Here is a 21,167-nt window from a genome sequence, read left to right as displayed (position 1 = left end):
AAAAAAGTTTCATTGAACGTTTTTTTGTGCCGACGCTCCGCCAAAACACAACTGATCCAGTGCACGACGGACGCGACGTGTGGCCATCCGTCACGATCCGTCGGCAATACAAGTCTATGGGCAAAAAACGCATCCTGCGGGCACATTTGCAGGATCCGTTTCTTGTCCAAAACGACGGATTGCGACGGAATGCCAAACGACGCAAGTGTGAAAGTAGCCCTAGGGCTAGGGTTAGGGTTGGGGCTAAAGTTAGGGCTAGGGTTGGGGCTAAAGTTAGGGTTAGAGCTGGGATTAGGGTTAGGGTTTGGATTAGGGTTCGTATTAGGGTTAGGGTTGGCATTAGGGTTACGCTTGGGATTAGGGTTAGGTTTGGGATTAGGGTTAAGGTTAGGGTTGTGATTAGGGGTGTATTGGGATTAGGGTTAGGTTTGAGGTTAGGGTTGAGATTAGGATTAGGGGTGTGTTGGATTTAGGGTTTTGATTAGGGTTATGGTTAGGGTTGACATTAGGGTTGTTTTGGGGTAAGGGTTGTGATTATGGTTAGGGTTAGTGATTAGGATTATGGATGAGGTTGGGATTAGGGTTAGGGGTGTGTTGGGGTTAGGGTTGGAGCTAGAATTGGGGGGTTTCCACTGTTTAGGTACATCAGGGGGTCTCCAAACACGACAGCCAATATTGCGCTCAAAAAGTCAAATGGTGCTCCCTCCCTTCTGAGCTCTGCCGTGCGCCCAAACAGTGGGTTACCCCCACATATGGGGCATCAGCGTACTCGGGATAAATTGGACAACAACTTCTGGGGTCCAATTTCTCTTGTTACCCTTGTGAAAATAAAAACTTGGGGGCTACAAAATCTTTTTTGTGAAAAAAAAAATATTTTTTATTTTCACGACTCTGCATTCTAAACGTCTGTGAAGCACTTGGGCATTCAAAGTTCTCACCACACATCTAGATAAGTTCCTTGGGGGGTCTAGTTTCCAAAATGGGGTCACTTGTGGGGGGTTACTCCAGTTTAGGTACATCAGGGGCTCTGGAATTGCAACATAATGCCCACAGACCATTCTATCAAAGTCTGCATTCCAAAAAGGCGCTCCTTCCCTTCCGAGCTCTGCCGTGCGCCCAAACAGTGGTTTACCGCCACATATGGCGCATCAGCGTACTCGGGATAAATTGGACAACAACTATTGCAGTCCAATTTCTCCTGTTACCCTTGTGAAAATAAAAACTTGGGGGCTACAATATCTTTTTTGTGGAAAAAAAAATATTTTTTATTTTCACGACTCTGCATTCTAAACTTCTGTGAAGCACTTGGGCATTCAAAGTTCTCACCACACATCTAGATAAGTTCCTTGGGGGGTCTAGTTTCCAAAATGGGGTCACTTGTGGAGGGTTTCTACTGGTTAGGTACATCAGGGGCTCTGCAAACGCAACATAATACCCGCAGACCATTCTATCAAAGTCTGCATTCCAAAACGGCGCTCCTTCCTTCCGAGCTCTGCCGTGCGCCCAAACAGTGGTTTACCCCCACATATGGGGTACCAGCATACTCAGGACAAATTGGACAACAACTTTTGGGGTCCAGTTTCTCTAGTTACCCTTGTGAAAATAAAAATTTGGTGGCTAAAAAATCTTTTTTGTGGAAAAAAAAATATTTTTTATTTTCACGGCTCTGCATTATAAACTTCTGTGAAGCACTTGGGCATTCAAGGTTCTCACCACACATCTAGATACGTTCCATGGGGGGTCTAGTTTCCAAAATGGGGTCACTTGTGGGGGATTTCTACTGTTTAGGCACATCAGGGGCTCTCCAAACGCGACATGGCGTCCGATCTCAATTCCAGCCAATTCTACATTGAAAAAGTAAAACGGCACTCTTTCTCTTCCAAGCTCTGCGGTGCGCCCAAACAGTGGTTTACCCCCACATATTGGGTATCGACGTACTCAGGAGAAATTGCACAACAACTTTTGTGGTCTAATTTCTCCTGTTACCCTTGTGAAAATAAAAATTTGTGGGCAAAAAGATCATTTTTGTAGAAAAAATGCAATTTTTTTTTTTCACGGCTCTACGTTATAAACTTCTGTGAAGCACATGGGGGTTCAAAGTGCTCGCCACACATCTAGATAGGTTCCTTACGGGGTCTAGTTTCCAAAATGGTGTCACTTGTGGGGAGTTTCCACTGTTTAGGCACATCACGGGCTCTCCAAACGCGACATGGCGTCCAATCTCAATTCCAGCCAATTCTACATTGAAAAAGTAAAAACGGCACTCCTTCTCTTCCAAGCTCTGCGGTGCGCCCTAACAGTTGTTTACCCCCACATATTGGGTATCAGCGTACTCAGGAGAAATTGCACAACAACTTTTGTGGTCTAATTTCTCCTGTTACCCTTGTGAAAATAAGAATTTGTGGGCAAAAAGATCATTTTTGTGTAAACAAAAGCGATTTTTTATTTTCACGGCTCTACGTTATAAACTTCTGTGAAGCACTTGGGGGTTCAAAGTGCTCACCACACATCTAGATAAGTTCCTTAAGGGGTCTAGTTTCCAAAATGGTGTCACTTGTGGGGAGTTTCCACTGTTTAGGTACATCAGGGGCTCTCTAAATGTGACATGGTGTCCGATCTCAATTCCAGCCAATTCTGCATTGAAAAAGTCAAACGGCGCTCCTTCACTTCTACGTTCTGCGGTGCGCCCTAACAGTGGTTTACCCCCACATATGGGGTATTGGCGTATTCAGGAGAAATTGCATAACAAAATTTATGGTTACATTTCTGTTTTTACACTTGTGAAAATAAAAAAAATGGTTCTGAATTAAGATGTTTGCAAAAAAAAGTTAAATGTTCATTTTTTCCTTCCACATTGTTTCAGTTCCTGTGAAGCACGTAAAGGGTTAATAAACTTCTTGAATGTGGTTTTGAGAACCTTGAGGGGTGTAGTTTTTAGAATGGTGTCACACTTCATTATTTTCTATCATATAGACCCCTCAAAATGACTTCAAATGTGATGTGGTCCCTAAAAAAAAATGGTGTTGTAAAAATGAGAAATTGCTGATCAACTTTTAACCCTTATAACTCCCTAACAAAAAAAAATTTTGTTTCCAAAATTGTGCTGATGTAAAGTAGACATGTGGGAAATGTTATTTATTAACTATTTTTTATGACATATCTCTCTGATTTAAGGGCATAAAAATACAAAGTTTGAAAATTGCAAAATTTTAAAAATTTTCGCCATATTTCCGTTTTTTTCATAAATAATCGCAAGTAATATCGAAGAAATGTTACCACTAACATGAAGTACAATATGTCACGAAAAAACAATCTCAGAATCAGCGGGATCCGTTGAAGCGTTCCAGAGTTATACCCTCATAAAGTGAGAGTGGTCAGAATTGCAAAAATTGGCCTGGTCATTAAGTACCAAATTGGCTCTGTCACTAAGGGGTTAATACCATCAATGCTGAGGACCAAAGGCCTTCTTCCCAGGAGAAAAGCGCATCATAGAACGTGAAGATGAGTGTTTTCTTTATGGTTTACTACTTGTTTCGGGGTCTCGCTTTCCGATGACAGCACTGTTGCTTTACACTTTCTCTGAGGGCTATCGTATTGTTTCCATAAGCCGGTCTCGTTCCATCACACGCAGATATTTCTGACGCGGTACGTGGCCTGACTTAGGAGCTGACTATTGTTACACTACCATACTGTGGATTTAGGGCCGTGTGTGGGTGCGGCGCCTCCAGGATGCGGCATTGTCATCGCTGTGAATGCTATGACAGCTAGCCAGGGTATGCACATGGAGGCACGGATATGACTGTCAGGATGCAGCTGCATGAACAAAGCATGTGAGTAACACAAGTGTAGCCTGGGCTGAAAAGGTTTTATTCCAAGAAAAGAGACCGTATACCGCTATACAATGGGAAACAACACAAAATAAATCCTATGTGACTAAAATGCGGCATACGATGATGACACAAGAGGATACTGTAGAGACCTAATATCATCAGTTTCCCGACCTTCAGTAACAACATGCTATTCATGAAATCAACCTCAATAACGTTAAAGCGGATCTATCAGGACTATGCATCTAAATAAAATAAACTTTTATATGGTCATTATTGCTCTCTGAAACAATATGACCAGATAAACTACTCAGGGGAGTTACTTGGCCATGGATCCTAAATGTCGATGTTTTGTTCACTGAGTCACTTAGTTAGCACTTTTGCCTTGCGACATGGTGCTCCAACATGCTGAAAAAAGGAGTGGTCATCACCACAACAAGCCCTACAAACAGGCTCTCCATGCATGTGCCGTGACAGTGACACAGCCGCGACACATGCAGCTGCGGCGCCGGACAGCCGGCGCGCTCCATGTATCCGAGTTCCCTCAGCAGCTTATTCGGCAAGCACTATAGCTGAAGAAATTCGCTCAACTCTAGTCATCTCAAATTAGTTCTGCTGGGAGACTTTGGAGGAAGATTAGATCTCATTCTTTATTCATGAAAGTGTTCATAGGCAAAACTGTGTGAGCCCACTCCTCTGGATGAAAAGCAACCCCACACTAGTGGTCTCAGTATGTTTTAATGTCGGCATCACACAGGACCCATGGAAGCACTTTTTTTTTCCCTCTCTGGACAATCATTCTTCCAGATGTCCCAAAAAGTCTGAAGAGGGCTTCATCAGAGAAAATAAACTTTACCTCAGTCATTTGCAGGACAATATCTGTACTTCCTGAAAAGTTATGCTATTTTTTAAAGATGACGCCCCCTTCGTACTGTTTGGGACACCTACAAGAAAGACCGTCTGGAGGAGAAAAGGTGAGTGCTACCATGAGACCTGGGCCATGCCAACAGTACAGCTTTTTGAGACCATTCATGTGTGGGGTTGCTTTTCATCCAGAGGGTGGGCTCACACAATATTGCCTAAGTGGAGCGGTGAACAAAACATTGAAATTTTGAGCCCATGATCAGGACATTCGCCAGGTCCCCATAAGAACTTGAGGTCAATCCTCAAAAACCAGGAGCCTAACAACAACACAGCAATTGTGATAAACTCCAGGCACTGATCTGACAAGAATCTGATGTTATCAGTCGGGATTTGGACCAGAATCTGATGTCCAGCTGTCAGGACGACTTGTAGAAGTCATGAAAAATAAGGATCAACACAGTAAATATTGCGGTATTGCCTAAATTGAATGTATTTGTCAAAAAAACTGCAAAAACATACGAAATACTAGAACTTCAGTAACCAAAGAAACATCCGACTAATAGATCTAAAAAAAATTGTAAATTCCGAAATTTGTGCCAGTTTCAAAACTTTTGGCCACAGTTGTAACCTGGCACTCGCTGTGCTGGCTCTCTGTGTGGCTTTGACCAAGATAAATCTGATCTGTTTATTTTAAAGTGAATGATGAGCAGAAGAAGCAGGGGGAGGGGAAGAAGTGGCTCATAAGTGGAGAAAGAAGCAGGTTTTTATAATAAGATATATTAGAAAGTTTCTTATATTCACCTGTACTACTGATTTACGCTAAGTGTTTTGACGCAAAAGTGACAATTTAAAGCTTATGATGCCAGAGTCCATCCTACAAATTATACCTGCTAAGACCGAGAAAAACCCCCGGCAGCTTTCACCGCGTGTCCTTGGTAACCATTATAAAAGTAAATCGACGAAGTGCAGGGTACAAGAGGTGAGCGGTGGGATGTTATCTATGGTTACGCTGCCTCCTCACACAATGACAGGATGCAATTTGCCTTCAGAACATTGCTGTTAAACACTGTGTACTCGCAGGATTGAATCCTTAGGACAGCAAAACCTCCAAGGTTACTTGTGACTCACACAACCCATCACACAAGTGACAGCGCCGGTACCTGCAGCGTTTCCCGGGAAACATATGCAATCTGCTGTTCTGAGAGCGGTCCGGTCACTGTGGGGGAAGAGAAGAAAACATTTACATTCAATTAGTCCAGTAATGTACGGCGAGTCCGGGACACTGTACACAAGCGCCACACACATCGGATGGTGTCAGACAGCACGGAAATGGAAAATGGCAGGGGATGTCATTCCCAGAAACACAATTATTCAGAATACTTTTCTCCAGGGAAAACTTAAAGAACGAAATCAACTTTTGTGGGTAATTATACAGATATTTATTCTTTATGTGAACCAATAACAGGTAGCAAAATCCAGATTTTTCCAATATTTAAAAAAAAAGGAAATGTGATGCATTCCTGTAGAATGAAATATAATGATACGGAACAGGGCTTTTGACATGGAAACTACTTTTCTTTGAACTCCTGGCATATATTTGGACAAGAGGGAACCTGACCTAGTTTTCTCACTGGGCCGTGACCTGCAGGGGGAGCCACTAAAGGCAGATATAGTTCAACAAGAGCCACCCCGATTCTCAGGACCCAAGGGACCCAAACCCAGGACCATCGCTGGTCATAAAGTAATGGCATATCCTAGCTAAAAACAAGTCTACATACCTGTACACAGTAGTAATCTGCAGGTAAATAACCTTTTACACATCTGGTAGGCTTACTGGAAAAGCGACTAAAGAGAGAGAATGCAGCTAAGTTGATTGTCCCTGTACCAGAGCACTAGCCTTCATCGGGGCGGCCCGGCATAGTCATCGGGGCGGCCCGGCATAGTCATCGGGGCGGCCTGGCATAGTCATCGGGGCGGCCCGGCATAGTCATCGGGGCGGCCCGGCATAGTCATCGGGGAGGCCCGACATAGTCATCGGGGCGGCCCGACATACTCATCGAGGCGGCCTGGCGCAGACACCGCTCACTACACAGTAAGTGTGCTTCAATCCGCCCCTACACTTCATCTCACTCGGCTCTGGAGACCATAAAAACCACAAGTCTGGCTCGTAACTTTGCATATTATCGCTACCAGGAAACAAAAATGCTTTAGGGAAAATATGATTACACCTTCAATGAGGGGTCAACTCAGGAACCCTAATCATGTGACAGCCTGCGCTCAGGTCCGACTCGCAGATACCAAGGGCTATGTTTGACAGCTGCTCAGTTTCAATCACTCTGAACCTTCCACATTTCTTGACAATAAATCTGCCCAATTTTTTAAAGATGCGTACAAAAAAAAGCATTCACAGACCAAACTTCTAAACTTCCATGACTGAATCGGTGATTAGCATGAACAGCACAATGTTTCCATCTGCGTGGATCCCTGTTCTGTCCGTTACAGGCACAGACATGTGAATTCGGCCCTATGCTTCTTCCCAATGTGTTGGTCTGATGCTCCTAGGCAGGCAGAGAGCTCCTCCTTTTTCCCTGTGTCAGCGACATGAATAGGCTAAGCCAACGCGACTTCTCCATCACCTTGGCTAATAGACTGCGCCTGCCATCCAGCCCCTTTCATCATGACAGTGAGGGGGAGAATTAAACGGCATGAGACGAGAACGCATCCTCAAAACCTCGCGACAGGATCTGAAATCAGGCCAATCATGATGCTTATCAGAGATCAGCCATCTTATACTTGTAAACCAGTCATGGACTTATGTAGTCGGACAGCCCTCGCACTTGTCAGGGGAAGCACATGTAGCATGGGAGAACGCTATATTGTAAACCATCATTGCTATGCTGAAAAATTAAATGCTTCCATATAGACCCATAGACTATAACTTCCGGGCGGTCTGCATCATACTCTGCAGTGACTGTCTAAAACGTGACTTAATAATATGGCAGCTGCATCAACTCATGCAACTGTGGAAGTGTGGAGCCGGCTGCTAGACACAGCCCAACTCCCTACAGAGAAGGCAGAGACGGTTTAGTACCATATTTGCCTTCCTGATCACTGTATACACAGCACTGAACAAGCACTGTGTATATAGGATAGATAGCGCTGTTTGGGCTTACTCCAGAGGCCAAGTGATCACGCGGTGTAAGGAGAGAGCAATAGAGTCCGGGTCCTGGGAAACCTAGTCAGCTCTGCTGTGCAGCCACGAGGCTTAATTTGCCCTTCAACTAGGGTTAATATACCAGCCCTAATTACAGGGATAATTAAATCATTTAAAAAAAAGTTTTTAAATATAGAAATGCTCCCCTAAGATCTTTTATGACCTTATCGGGGGCATCACATGTAAAATATATTACAAATAAATTAAAAAAAGTTGCTGTTACTAGCTCCACACCCTTCGAAAAAAAAAAAAAAGCAAATGAAAAAAACGTATCCGATATATAAAAATAACTTCTGGAAATGGGAACAAATTACATTCAATTGATAAAACACACATTTCCTTTAAGAAATGCATGGAAATAGCAAAAAAAAAAAAAAAAAACCCCGACATGCTATGTATCACAAAATAAAGATGCAAAAATAATTTCAGTATCCACAAAGATTTAAAAACATTACAGTATTGTATACTGCATGTACAACCTCCCACTAGAAATGTGCCTGGTCAAGAATGGGGAAAACGGTCTGGTCTTGAACTGGTTAATATCAAGGTGGCTTTTTGTGCCATTTCTTTAACAACTATTGGTATGATCTGGAAACAAATAATCGAAATACAATATTTGCACATTTTGTACATTGACCAGAGATATTTCCAGGTCAGCAGAAATAAGCAAGTTCACTAAATGTTCAAGATTTCTTACCGTGGTAGATGTCTTGTAAGGAGCCTCCACCACAAAATTCCATACATATCCAAAGCTTATCACGCCTAAAATAAGAAAACAAATACAAAGTGATGAAGACAAAGAACATAAGCTTTAACCAATGGTTCTGAATGTGCAAGATCATCATGAAAATAGGTGTTAGAAACGTAGCAATAGCAAAGCTTGGTCAGATTTATATACCAAGGCAATTAACTCTCAGCCAGAAGTAAAGGATCGACATTGACTGCTAGGATTGTTACTTCCAATAGGTGGCACTAGAGTTCTAGTCCTCTTCCTCTCCGAAGAGATCATTTGAATAGTATACCGAATGCTTCCAAACTCCCTCTAGTGGTGGCTTTTCAGAATAAATTTAAACAGATTGACTGGGATTTAAAAAAAATAAATATAAGGGAACTGGAAATGAGTTAACTCCTTTTACTTTGGTGGTTCCCTTCGGCCATGCAGCCATAACTTGACCAATGCAGCCAATCGGTGACTTCAGTAATTGGGTACAAAAACACGAACAATAGACGTAATGTCATCACTACAGATCTATGAACAGTCAGTCCAATCTGCAGGCACCGTGTTATAGAGCAGAGGAAGCGGAGCAGATTGCTATATAGATTTACTGTATAGTGGCGGAGTACTGCACATCTTCCACCTATCTGTCCAGCTCTGGAACTGAGTAGTTCCAGCTGCCGCTGACACCAGGAACACCTGATCTGCTGGGGGCCGCACCACCACCGATCAGACATCAGATGACCTATCTTAAGGATAAGCTGACAATGTTAAAGTCTCGAACATCCCCTTTATTAATTTGAATCTCTGCTCTTTCTGGGATTTTGGGTCCGGTAGGCGGTCCTATTAGTGACTGATAGCTTTCTATGTAGAAGTATGCTTACAGAGAGAGCTGTCAGTCACTGATCGGACCGCCCACTGGACCAAAAAGCCCAGAAACATCAGAAGATTAAATGATTAAAACAAAGATTTTACTGAATCTTTCGCCACAAAACTATATATCAAACTACTCAGTTCTCACTGCTCTTTAAGATTTATCTGCATTTTCGTGGTTCCCTTTAAGTAATGCTTATTTGTGCTTGTTTTCACTTATTTCCAGGTAGTTTAGAAAAATTCCACACAACCCCCTCTGATGCGATATCTTTCCAGGCTTTCTTGTATCCAGGGTTTTGCTATCCCAGGCTACCTGTTGTCTCCCCTTTAGGACTCATTCTGCTTTTTCGGAATGTGAGGCCCGGAATGTCTCATAAAGCTGTTACCGTTTTGCTGACCTTCAGACTGTGATTTTTCATGTATTGGAAGAAAAGTGAACATCAGTAAATGTTTTTGGAAATGCTGATAAAGCCAAGACGTCTCATAAATGTCAGATTGGAAAGACATAAACCCTTTCAGGCTTAAAAAGAAAAAACGAGGCTGAAATGGGTGAGATCAGTGATGCAGAGCTTTCCGTGCAGTCTTTCCAGATTGTTGCCCAGCGTGCTGTAGGTACAGATCCTTCTCGCTGCTGAGATTATACTCAGGCTACATTGCCTTCAGCGATCACCTTGCACGTCACTAAGAATTGAAGACAGAAAGGCGATGGCGTTTTGCAGATTTCCATTCATTTACACCATCTGGAAACAAGACTGTTGTGATATAAGGAATGAGAAATATTTCATGTCGTCTCAACGCGAGCGCCGACTCTCACACACCCAATATATAGCGGAAAATGGTTATACATCCTAACTCGTGGCACATGGAGAACCCTCTCCGAAATCTGAAACCTCATTTTGATGCAGATTTTCAATGGGGATTCCACCCCGTCTATGTATTGGGGAAAGGCACCATGAGAATATAGCACAATTAGGCTGAATAAAGAGACCCATGTTTCACACACCGTATCCGGACAGGAATGACCACACTGACCGAAAGTGTCCTGACCCAAACTAGCAACCTCATATAAGCCAATGAGGCCATCAGTTGGACAGGTGGTCCGCCCCGCCATGGCTCTCGGACTGTGAAACATGGATATCTGAAAACAGATTAATAAATGGGAGCTTGGCTGCAAAAAGTGCTCCGGATTCACCACAGATTTGCACAGAGATCCATGTTTAACCCCTTATAGTGACTGTCAACTTCTTAAATGGGTAAAATTGCAAAGTGATTGTAAAAACAAACAACTTTGCAATCTAAGTCTCATTAAAAAAAAATTCCATTCTCAAAAAAATGGAGGGTTTAGTAACTTAATAGTTTTTTGTTTTCATAGTGAACTAAAATAAACTGGTTGCATAAGTGTTAATACCCTTTTATAACTGGGGATGTGTTCAGAATTACCCAATCAATTGTACGCTCATATTAAATAATACTCCATATAAAGTTCTAGCGGTTCTAGTAGGATCTCCTTGAGATTTTCTTAGTTGCATTTTACAGCAACGTCATTGGGTCCATGGTCAAGAGCATTGCTGATCACGCCGGTCTTGATGAGGAGGTGTGCTGAAGTCAGACGTTCCTGATTCATGAAGAGGCGTTAGACAAGTGGCGTGCATCTCTGTGAGCACCTCACCACAATTCTTAGTCTGGCCCCTGCAGAGCTTAGCATTGTGGCATAGGGGAATGCCGCTGCTAGTCATGAACATGACGAGCAACAATCGCCAAGCACCCATCCCAACTCGGCTCCGACCACTTTGTCGGAGAAGGGCGAAAATGGCCCAAAAATATTTCAGCCAATTTCTCAATTGAATTATACAGATTATGGGTAACACTCATGGGGGAAAATGTTCTGAAATTATTCTTCTTGGTATGATTTTTTTTTAACATATCAAAAACCTGGCATTTTAACAGGGGTGCACAGACTTTTTATAACCACTGTATGACAAAACTTTGTACAAGGTTCACTATTAAATGCTGTGTAACAAGCCAATTTACATATAAAAGTTGTCAAATTGCAGCATTTATGCACCTTAAGACTTAAAATTGACAAGTAATGTGATCTATTAAAGACGTCTTCTGTGGGGGTCTGACACGTATCATGCCCACCAATCAGCCAATATATGCTCCAGCAGCAGAAAGATATGAGGAACATATGGCGTAGAACACCGCAGCTACGTACATTGTTTAGAGACTGCTGACGTTTATTTCCCATTCACTTTTATTGAACCTTGCCCACTTAAATTGGCGAGAAATGCCGCAGTGGCCAGTAAGCAACCTAAGTGCCACATCTCCACCAGATCCTGTGGTTTCTGCTTTTGGCACCAGGCGCCTCCGTGTCTACTCTGCGAGTGGCCAAGATAAAATGTCAGAACCAGAAGCTCTGTCCATCCACTAAGGTTAGAATGGCTGGGACCTGTAGTGCCGTCCAGTCTGGCAGTATAGGTGTGTGTGCTTCCAGCTGAAGTTATCAGCTCCCTGTTCCAGCCAAATGGAGAGCACCACACCCTACTAAGGCTTCCAGCTTGTTGCTGGGAGCTGCCAGATATAGCTTAGTGTTCCCTTGGCTAGGTGTGCATCTTCTGATCCTGTGTGGTTCAATGTATTCCTGTTTGACCCTAGCTTGTTACTATTCTTACAGATCCTGATTTTGTCTTTGACATGACCTCTTGGCTCCGACCCTGCTTGGCGACCATTCCTACCTCTGCATGGCAGCCTTAACATGGTAGCATTCCACTGGGACCTATTATAAAACGAGGTTCTTGTCCCTAGGGGTTAAAGGGTATTGGGATTTATCTAGCGTCTGCCTAATGAAGTGGCTTGTGCCAAGTCTGTCCAAGGCAGTCTTTGAGCCTGCGGCTTCTGGCAGACGTTCCAGTTAGGCTACGTTCACATTAGCGTTTTGCGTTTTTGCGTCGGGCGACGCAGCGGCGATGCATGAGTCATGCGCCCCTATATTTAACATGGGGGACGCATGGACATGCGTTGTGCTGCGTTGTGCGACGCATGCGTTTTTTTTTCCGCAAGCGTCGGGCGCAAAAAACGCAACAAGTTGCATTTTTCTTGCGTCCAAATTTCGGCAAAAAAGGAGCATTTTTGCGTGCGTTTTGGTGCGTTTTTATTTGCGTTGTGCGTTGCTTCGCCGACGCAGCGGCGCACAACGCAAATGTGCCATCCACTTAGTGTCCATCCACTAAGGTTAGAATGGCTGGGACCTGTAGTGCCGTCCAGTCTGGCAGTATAGGTGTGTGTGCTTCCAGCTGAAGTTATCAGCTCCCTGTTCCAGCCAAATGGAGAGCACCACACCCTACTAAGGCTTCCAGCTTGTTGCTGGGAGCTGCCAGATATAGCTTAGTGTTCCCTTGGCTAGGTGTGCATCTTCTGATCCTGTGTGGTTCAATGTATTCCTGTTTGACCCTAGCTTGTTACTATTCTTACAGATCCTGATTTTGTCTTTGACATGACCTCTTGGCTCCGACCCTGCTTGGCGACCATTCCTACCTCTGCATGGCAGCCTTAACATGGTAGCATTCCACTGGGACCTATTATAAAACGAGGTTCCTGTCCCTAGGGGTTAAAGGGTATTGGGATTTATCTAGCGTCTGCCTGATGAAGTGGCTTGTGCCAAGTCTGTCCAAGGCAGTCTTTGAGCCTGCGGCTTCTGGCAGACGTTCCAGTTAGGCTACGTTCACATTAGCGTTTTGCGTTTTGCGTGTTTGCGTCGGGCGACGCAGCGGCGATGCATGAGTCATGCGCCCCTATATTTAACATGGGGGACGCATGGACATGCGTTGTGCTGCGTTGTGCGACGCATGCGTTTTTTTTTCCGCAAGCGTCGGGCGCAAAAAACGCAACAAGTTGCATTTTTCTTGCGTCCAAATTTCGGCAAAAAAGGAGCATTTTTGCGTGCGTTTTGGTGCGTTTTTATTTGCGTTGTGCGTTGCTTCGCCGACGCAGCGGCGCACAACGCAAATGTGAACGTAGCCTAAGGAGCCGTGGTATGCCTTACTGTAGACTGCTTACATTCAGCTGCTGGAGTAGACATCAGTTGATTGGTGGGGCTGCCAGGTGTCGATCCCTCACAGATTTCTATGGATAGCTCATCAATATGTTTTCTATGTTAAATGTATTTATACCCAAATATTTGGTATTTTTTATTTCTTAGTTTTCGTATTGTGCTCTAAACTAAAAAATTTTTTAAAAATCTTGCAATTTTCACATTGACCATTAGGCCTCATTCTAGACACATACGGTACTTCCTGTTCTTTCATTCCCAGAACTAGAAAGAATCAGACACAACTTTGCTGAATTTAAGCACCGTACAATGCAAAAGTTTGAGGCAGCTGTGCAAAATCAATGCTAAAAAGTAAGAATGCTTTGAAAAAAAAAATGGGAATATTTAGTTTTACCGATGAATAAAATGTAAAGTGAATGAACAAGAGAATGTGACCACCCTTTCCTTCAAAGCAGCACGAAAGCATCAATTCTTCTAGGTACACTCACACACCATTTTTAAAAGATCTCAGCAGGGAGGTTTAACCAAACATCTTGGACAACTAACCACAGAGCCAATCCGATATCTTCCTGATGGTATTATCTGATGGTTAGTATCTGCCTGTATTTCTCAGCACTGAGGACATCAAGAAATGGACAACATTGAGGACCATAAACATAGAAATCGGCAAAGGAAACTAGGTGCAGCAGATGAAAGACACATTATGCTTGCTACTATCACGATTCCTCCGAGTCAGAGTGTCTGGGACTCAGTGATGGACAGCTCTGTCATCCTATCCTGGGGCGTGCTGAGCTGTCAGTGCCTTGATTGACAACTCGGTTGAACCATCTGAGACTGGAAGGTACAGAGATTTCCAGAGGTGCTCCCTGTTCTTAGCAATTGCCCTGCTATTTAGGTGAGTTGTCTGGCCCAGATCACTGCCAGTCAAAAACTTATGCTCTCTGGGTGTATTATCCTGATCCATGTGCTGTAAGTTCTGAACTTCTGCTGCTGACCTTTGGACCATATTCCAACCACCTGTTTGTTATTGCCTCTTTGCTTCTGATCTTCCGCTGCTGACCTTTGGACCGTGTTCTGACTATCCATTTTGTTATTGCCCCTCTCCTTATCCGCTATTTCTCAGGTATTCTGTCCCTGAAATGTGATCTGACTTATGACATTGTATTTTCCCTTGGTTTACTACATGCTCTTTTGGTATTAACCCCAAAAATGTCTGACTTCATGGACTTACAGCCTGTCGATGGGTTGTGACTAGCGCACAGCTACACTTCAAAATCAAAAGATGTCCAGCAGTGCCATCAGTTCAGAACTGGCTGTAACGGGTGGGACTCAACTACACCTATCTACTGTTCAGAAAAGTCTCACTAGAAGTGGTCTTTTTTTTTTTTTTGAAGAATTGTGGCACAAAGAAACATACCTTCAAGATGGAAACAAGGCCAAGCGACATAACTATGCATGAAAACATAAGAACTTGGCTGAAGAAAAATGTCAGCATGTGCTCTAAGTCAAAATATGAAATATTTGGCAGTAGCAGTTCTTTTTCTAAGGACTGGTGCCAGCTAAAATAATGGTTGTCTGCAGGAACAGTGAAGAATGGTGCAGGGTCCTTTTAAGATTGGTGCTACATTTCATCAAATGGAGCTGGGGATTTGGTCAGGATTAATGAAAAATTAGGCAGATACTTATCCATCATCCAAGGTAGTCATCTGATTGGCTCCAAATTTATTCTGCAGGAGGACAACCCCCCTCAGTATAGAGCAAATGTCATTAAGAACTATCTTCAGTGGAAATAGCAATGAGTCCTGGAAGTGATGATATGACCCCAACAAACCACTGATCTCAATATCATTGAGTCTGTCTGGGATTAAATACACATTAGAACTGTGGTTAGTTCTCCAAAATATTTGGAACAATCTTCTTGACGACTTCAAGTGTACCTAGAAAATTGTATACTGTTTTAAAGGAAAAACCTGATCACACCAATTATTAATTTGTTTTACATTTCTCTTATGTTTATTCACTTTGCATTTGTTTAATTGATAATCAACTAATTAACTTTTAATGCATGTGAATTTTTATCCTGTAAAAACTGTATATAGACAGTGATGACAAATAAGACTGCTAAAGTCGAGCGTAAAGTATATTAAATGTGAACTTAAAATTAAGCTAATTGGCCATCGTGAAAATTTCAGGTTTTTGTTTGTTTTTTAATATAGAGGATATGGAAAATAGAAAAAAACTAAACTTTTTTCATGACATATTGTACTTCATGATAGTGGTAAAATTTCTTCAATATGACTTGTGTTTATTTGTGAAAATGTCAGAAATTTTGTGAAAATTTTAAAATTTTCAAACTTAAGTTTTATGCCCTCAAAATACAGTGTTTTCTCATACAAAATTGTTAATAAGTAACATTTCCCATATGTCGACTTTACATCAGCACAATTTTTGAAACAATATTTTTTTTTAGTTAGGAAGTTAAAAGGGTTAAAACTGACAAGTGATTGCTTATTTTTTCAACAAAATTTACAAAACCATTTTCTCACATAGAGCTGAAACCCGCACTCGATCGCAGCGGGCTCAGCATGAACATGGCGCAGTATCTATACGGCAGTTTGTGGGAACGCAGCTCCCGAGGTGCCGTAAATACACGCCGCATGTCGGGAAGGGGTTAAACTTAAATGTGATTGGGATAATTAGGGCTTATAACAATCAGTGGCACAATCGATAGCCCCACTCAAGGGTGATTTATCAATGTTACTTTCAGCAGGCTTAAAGGGAATCTGTCACCACATTTGATCTATCTAAACTATTAATATGGGCATACAGGTTATAGAATGCTGAAAACAGTCCTCTCTGTGTGTCTCATATCAGCTGTGTTGTTGTTGTTAAATTTTATCACTTTTATCACTTTATATAAAAGATCTCTTCCAGGCTCTGGGGAGGACTCTGCTTGGCAGATAACTCTGCCTCCAGAGCTTATTTTACATAAAGACGCAGGTAGCAGTGAGACAAGTAACTAACACAAATGAATTTTGTCTTCTTGCAAACACATTTTCTGCTTCTCTCTGAGCTCCGCTGTATTGTAACAATATTGCAGCTCTGTCTGCCTGCGAGATGGAAGCTGAAGCTGAGAGGAACCTGCCGATGTGTCAGGTATAATCACACACAGCTCTGCAGTGAGATCAGGAGAGCAGAGATTACACATCACACTGGTAACTGCCCCTTCATGTGAAATAATCTCTGGGGGCAGAGTTCTCTTCCAGACAGCGTCCTCCCCAAAGCCAGGAAAAGGTCATTTATATAAAGTGATAATTTTTCCACAAAAAGGCACCTTACATGAGACATACAGGTATCACTTCTCAGCAGTCTATAACCTGTATGCCCATATTAATAGTTTACGTGTATCATTTCCTGGACTGTGTGTTTTTTTTTGTTTTTTTAATGAAAACTGTTTTCTTTGCTGCAGATCTACCAGTTCTCTGAATGCTGACCTCTGTATAACCCCGCCCCCACCATTGATTGGCAGCTTTCTGTATGCACTGTGCATAGGCAGAAAGCTGCCAATCAGTGGTGTGGGTGGGGTTATATAGAGCTGGTGAATACCGAGGACTTCATGGCAACAGTTTAACTAGTCCTCTAGTCATAATCTCCTGCAGATAAAAGTGATTTTACCAAACTACAGCAAGCAGCCCAGTAAGTGCCGCATCAGTGGAATTGGAGTCTCTGATCCTACATTATGCTGCTCTCACCCTAGGTGGCAAAAATCTGGTGACAGTTTCCCTTTAAGAAGGCATAAGCATGAACCACCAAGCTTAGCTAGGACATCTACAATCAGATTAAAAGTGACTTGGCCCTTCCTCTATGAAGAGCAGCCAATATATTTATAGCTATGAACAATTTATGGAAACTATAAATGAAATGTCAAAATCTATGTTTTTCGGTTAATATCCAAGAACAAATTTATCCAACACTCCACCTCAGATAGCTGCCAAAGTAAGCCACGATGTTCGTATGTTTGCAGTCCTTCATCATTATGATCTCCTGCTGCACCACCGCAAAGTCTTCTCCTATAAAGAAATAAACAAAAATATATAAATAACAAATGCATATAAAAGTACGGTAATTAAGAAATAAAAATTAGGCTATGTACACATTAGGACAATGCACTATGTTGAGCTTTGAGACCTAGGGCTTTCGTCTTTTTACCAGTAAACAGTATACAGATGTGCCCGAGGTGCCCATTTATTACATGAATCTAAGGCCGCAATTCATCACGAGAGGGCATGATGAGGGGATATGCTGGAGTGAGATGTGCATGATCTATTAAGAGGCACATGCCTCTAAATGAATTATCTGTGTGCTAAAAGTGGTTTGTATCTCCCATGCGACTCGCCACAAATCTTACTCCAGTCAGAGACTGGAGTAAGATTTCTGGCATGAGGTAAGCCACAGGTTGTCATGAATTTGAAGAGCGGTGGGGCATCATGCCCCCGAACTGGCCCAGGAGCTGGCAGATTTGAGCGAAACTGGTGTAAAAATGCCAGAAGTTGGATCATTTTTATGCAACTCCGCATTGTACAAGAATGTTGCCACTTTTTCAGAGTGATGTAGGCGTTATCACTAAGAGATGAATATTTGGACTCTGGTTGTCCTAATCTTCATCAACATCAAGATTTTTGCACGACGCAACAGTATCATCTAGAGTCATCATCATCATAAACTATCATTCTAAAATAGAATAGTTTGTGTTAAAAATCCAACCTAATCTTATTAACCAACCTGCTAATTAAAGAAGCACTCCTATTAAGTTTAACTCATTAAATGTGTGTCTATATGCATGTATTGTAGTGTGAGAGTAATCATAAACTCCCCTATCACTGCTCTCTGGTATACAGCGCTGTTCTGCCCTTCTTCTAAGTGACATCACTGCTCTGCAGACTGTTCGGGTCATGCTGCCGTCTACGTTACCAGGAACTAAATTTTAGGATATGTTCACACGTTGCCTTTTTGCTGCGTTTTTTTATGCAAAGTAAAAGCTGCCTTTTAGGCTATGTGCACACGTTCAAGATTTCTTCCAGAAAATTCCTAAGAATTCCGGACATTTTCTGCAAGAAATCCGCAAGAAAACCGCATGCGTTTTTGCCGCGATTTTGCCGCGTTTTTTTCCGGACACTTCCCAATGCATTTTGAAGTGGGAAATCCGCAAAAAAAACGGAAAATTAATGAACATGCTGCGTTTTTTGCCGCGATGCGTTTTTTTCGCGGAAAAAAACGCATCATGTGCACAAAACATGCGGAATTCATTCTAAATGATGGGATGCTTATTGTATGTTTTTTTGCGGTTTTATAGCGTTTTTATCGGGAAAAACCGCGAAAAAACCGCAACGTGTGCACACAGCCTTACAGTCCCAGCAAAAGCTATGAGATTTCAGGAACCTCATATGCAAATTGTCTCTTCAGAGAGGAGAACTCTATAGCGTCAGCTGTTGAAAGCAACAATCGTACAAGTCATTATCAACCCTTTAACGAGTCTTGTAATATGACTTAGGATAAAAGCAAAATCAGAATCTCAATTTGCAGACAGTGTTTCAGGGTATTGCCCCTCATCAGTGCAAAGTATGAGATCTGATTTGGCTAGGTCTAAGGGTACCGTCACACTAAAACGACGCTGCAGCGATACGATAACAATGTCGATCGCTGCAGTGTCGCTGTGTGGTCGCTGGAGAGCTGTCACACAGACAGCTCTCCAGCAACCAACGATCCCAAAGTCCCCTGGTAACCAGGGTAAACATCGGGTTACTAAGCGCAGAGCCGCGCTTAGTAACCCGATGTTTACCCTGGTTACCAGCATAAACGTTAAAAAAAACAAACACTACATACTTACATTCCTGTCACGTCCCTCGGCGCTCTGCTTCTCTGCACTGACAGTGAGCGCCGGACAGCCGGAAAGCACAGCGGTGACGTCACCGCTGTACTTTATGGCTGGCCGGCGCTCACCAGTCAGTGCGGGAAGCTGAAGGCGAGGGACATGACCAGACACCGGGAATGTAAGTATGTAGTGTTTTTTTTTTTTTACATTTACACTGGTAACCAGGGTAAATATCGGGTTACTAATCGCGGCCCTGCGCTTAGTAACCCAATGTTTACCCTGGTTACCAGTGAAGACATTACTGAATCGGCGTCACACACGCCGATTCAGCGATGTCAGCGGGAGATCCAGCGGCGAAATAAAGTTTCAAACGATCTGCTACGACGTACGATTCTCAGCGGGGTCCCTGATCGCAGTAGCGTGTCAGACACAGTGAGATCGTAAGGATATCGCTGGAACGTCACGGATCGTGCCGTCCTAGCGATCAAAGTGCCACTGTGTGACGGTACCCTAAGAGGTAATGTTTCTTATTGTGGAGAGTGACATTCAGACCCTGGCATGCCAATGTAAGAAGACTTAAGGTACCTTCACACATAACGATATTGTTAACGATATCGTTGCTTTTTGTGACGTAGCAACGATATCGTTAATAAAATCGTTATGTGTGACAGCGACCAACGATCAGGCCCCTGCTGGGAGATCGTTGGTCGCTGAATAAAGTCCAGAACTTTATTTCGTCGCTGGACTCCCTGCTGACATCGCTGGATCGGCGTGTGTGACACCGATCCAGCGATGTCTTCACTGGTAACCAGGGTAAATATCGGGTAACTAAGCGCAGGGCCGCGCTTAGTAACCCGATGTTTACCCTGGTTACCATCCTAAAAGTAAAAAAAACAAACACTACATACTTACCTAACGCTGTCTGTCCCCGGCACTGTGCTCTGCACTCCTCCTGTACTGGCTGTGAGCGTCGGTCAGCCGGAAAGCAGAGCGGTGATGTCACCGCTCTGCTATCCGGCCGCTGTGCTCACAGCCAGTACAGGAGGAGTGCAGAGCACAGCGCTGGGGACAGACAGCGTTAGGTAAGTATGTAGTGTTTGTTTTTTTTACTTTTAGGATGGTAACCAGGGTAAACATCGGGTTACTAAGCGCGGCCCTGCGCTTAGTTACCCGATGTTTACCCTGGTTACCGGCATCGTTGGTCGCTGGAGAGCGGTCTGTGTGACAGCTCTCCAGCGACCAAACAGCGACGCTGCAGCTATCCGGATCGTTGTCGGTATCGCTGCAGCGTCGCTTAATGTGAAGGGGCCTTTATTCGCCGTGCAATGTTCACCTTGGTTAAGCAAATATGCAAATAGCCTCTTCAGAGAGGAAGAGGACTAGAACTCTAGGACTGATTTGGTAAACTGCTGTTATTTTAATTTTCATTGGGTTTTTTTCACCTATAGCAAGCAATGAGTAAACTAAAAAAAAAAAGCATCAAAATTGTTTCCATCAGTTTTTGCAGCATTTTTAGCTGAAAAAAGCAGGTACAGCAGGATGTGAAACCCATTTATTTTTGTGATTTTCGCAAGTTTAATTCAAAATGTCTTGGTGCCTCACGAGCCTGGATTTTAGTATTTGTACAGTTGAATTAAATTAGTGATGTATGTAAAACCAAGCATAGCCATGTGTGAAATTAAACAAACTCTAGGGTTGACCAAGGTGGTAAACAGTGCCTGACCTACAAAAATGCACTGCCAATGTCTTAGGTA

General features: G+C 42.9%; 1 protein-coding gene across 8 annotated transcripts in view; it reads right to left on the bottom strand.

Moving 5' to 3' along the window:
• Nucleotides 1–21,167, bottom strand: part of MAP4K3 (mitogen-activated protein kinase kinase kinase kinase 3) — a 331,018-nt gene that overhangs the window by 158,924 nt on the left and 150,927 nt on the right. For all 8 annotated transcript variants that reach the window (XM_069769035.1, XM_069769037.1, XM_069769038.1 and 5 more), the window contains exons 3-5: nucleotides 17,521–17,611; nucleotides 8,603–8,667; nucleotides 5,852–5,907 (exon numbers count right to left, since the gene is read on the bottom strand). In XM_069769035.1, coding sequence (XP_069625136.1) covers nucleotides 5,852–5,907; nucleotides 8,603–8,667; nucleotides 17,521–17,611 — 212 coding nt within the window. The remainder of the gene's footprint in view (nucleotides 1–5,851; nucleotides 5,908–8,602; nucleotides 8,668–17,520; nucleotides 17,612–21,167) is intronic.

This window comes from Ranitomeya imitator, chromosome 5 (genome assembly GCF_032444005.1).
Source record: "Ranitomeya imitator isolate aRanImi1 chromosome 5, aRanImi1.pri, whole genome shotgun sequence".
Classification (NCBI taxonomy): Eukaryota; Metazoa; Chordata; class Amphibia; order Anura; family Dendrobatidae; genus Ranitomeya; species Ranitomeya imitator.
This window is presented reverse-complemented; position numbering and strand designations above follow the sequence as displayed.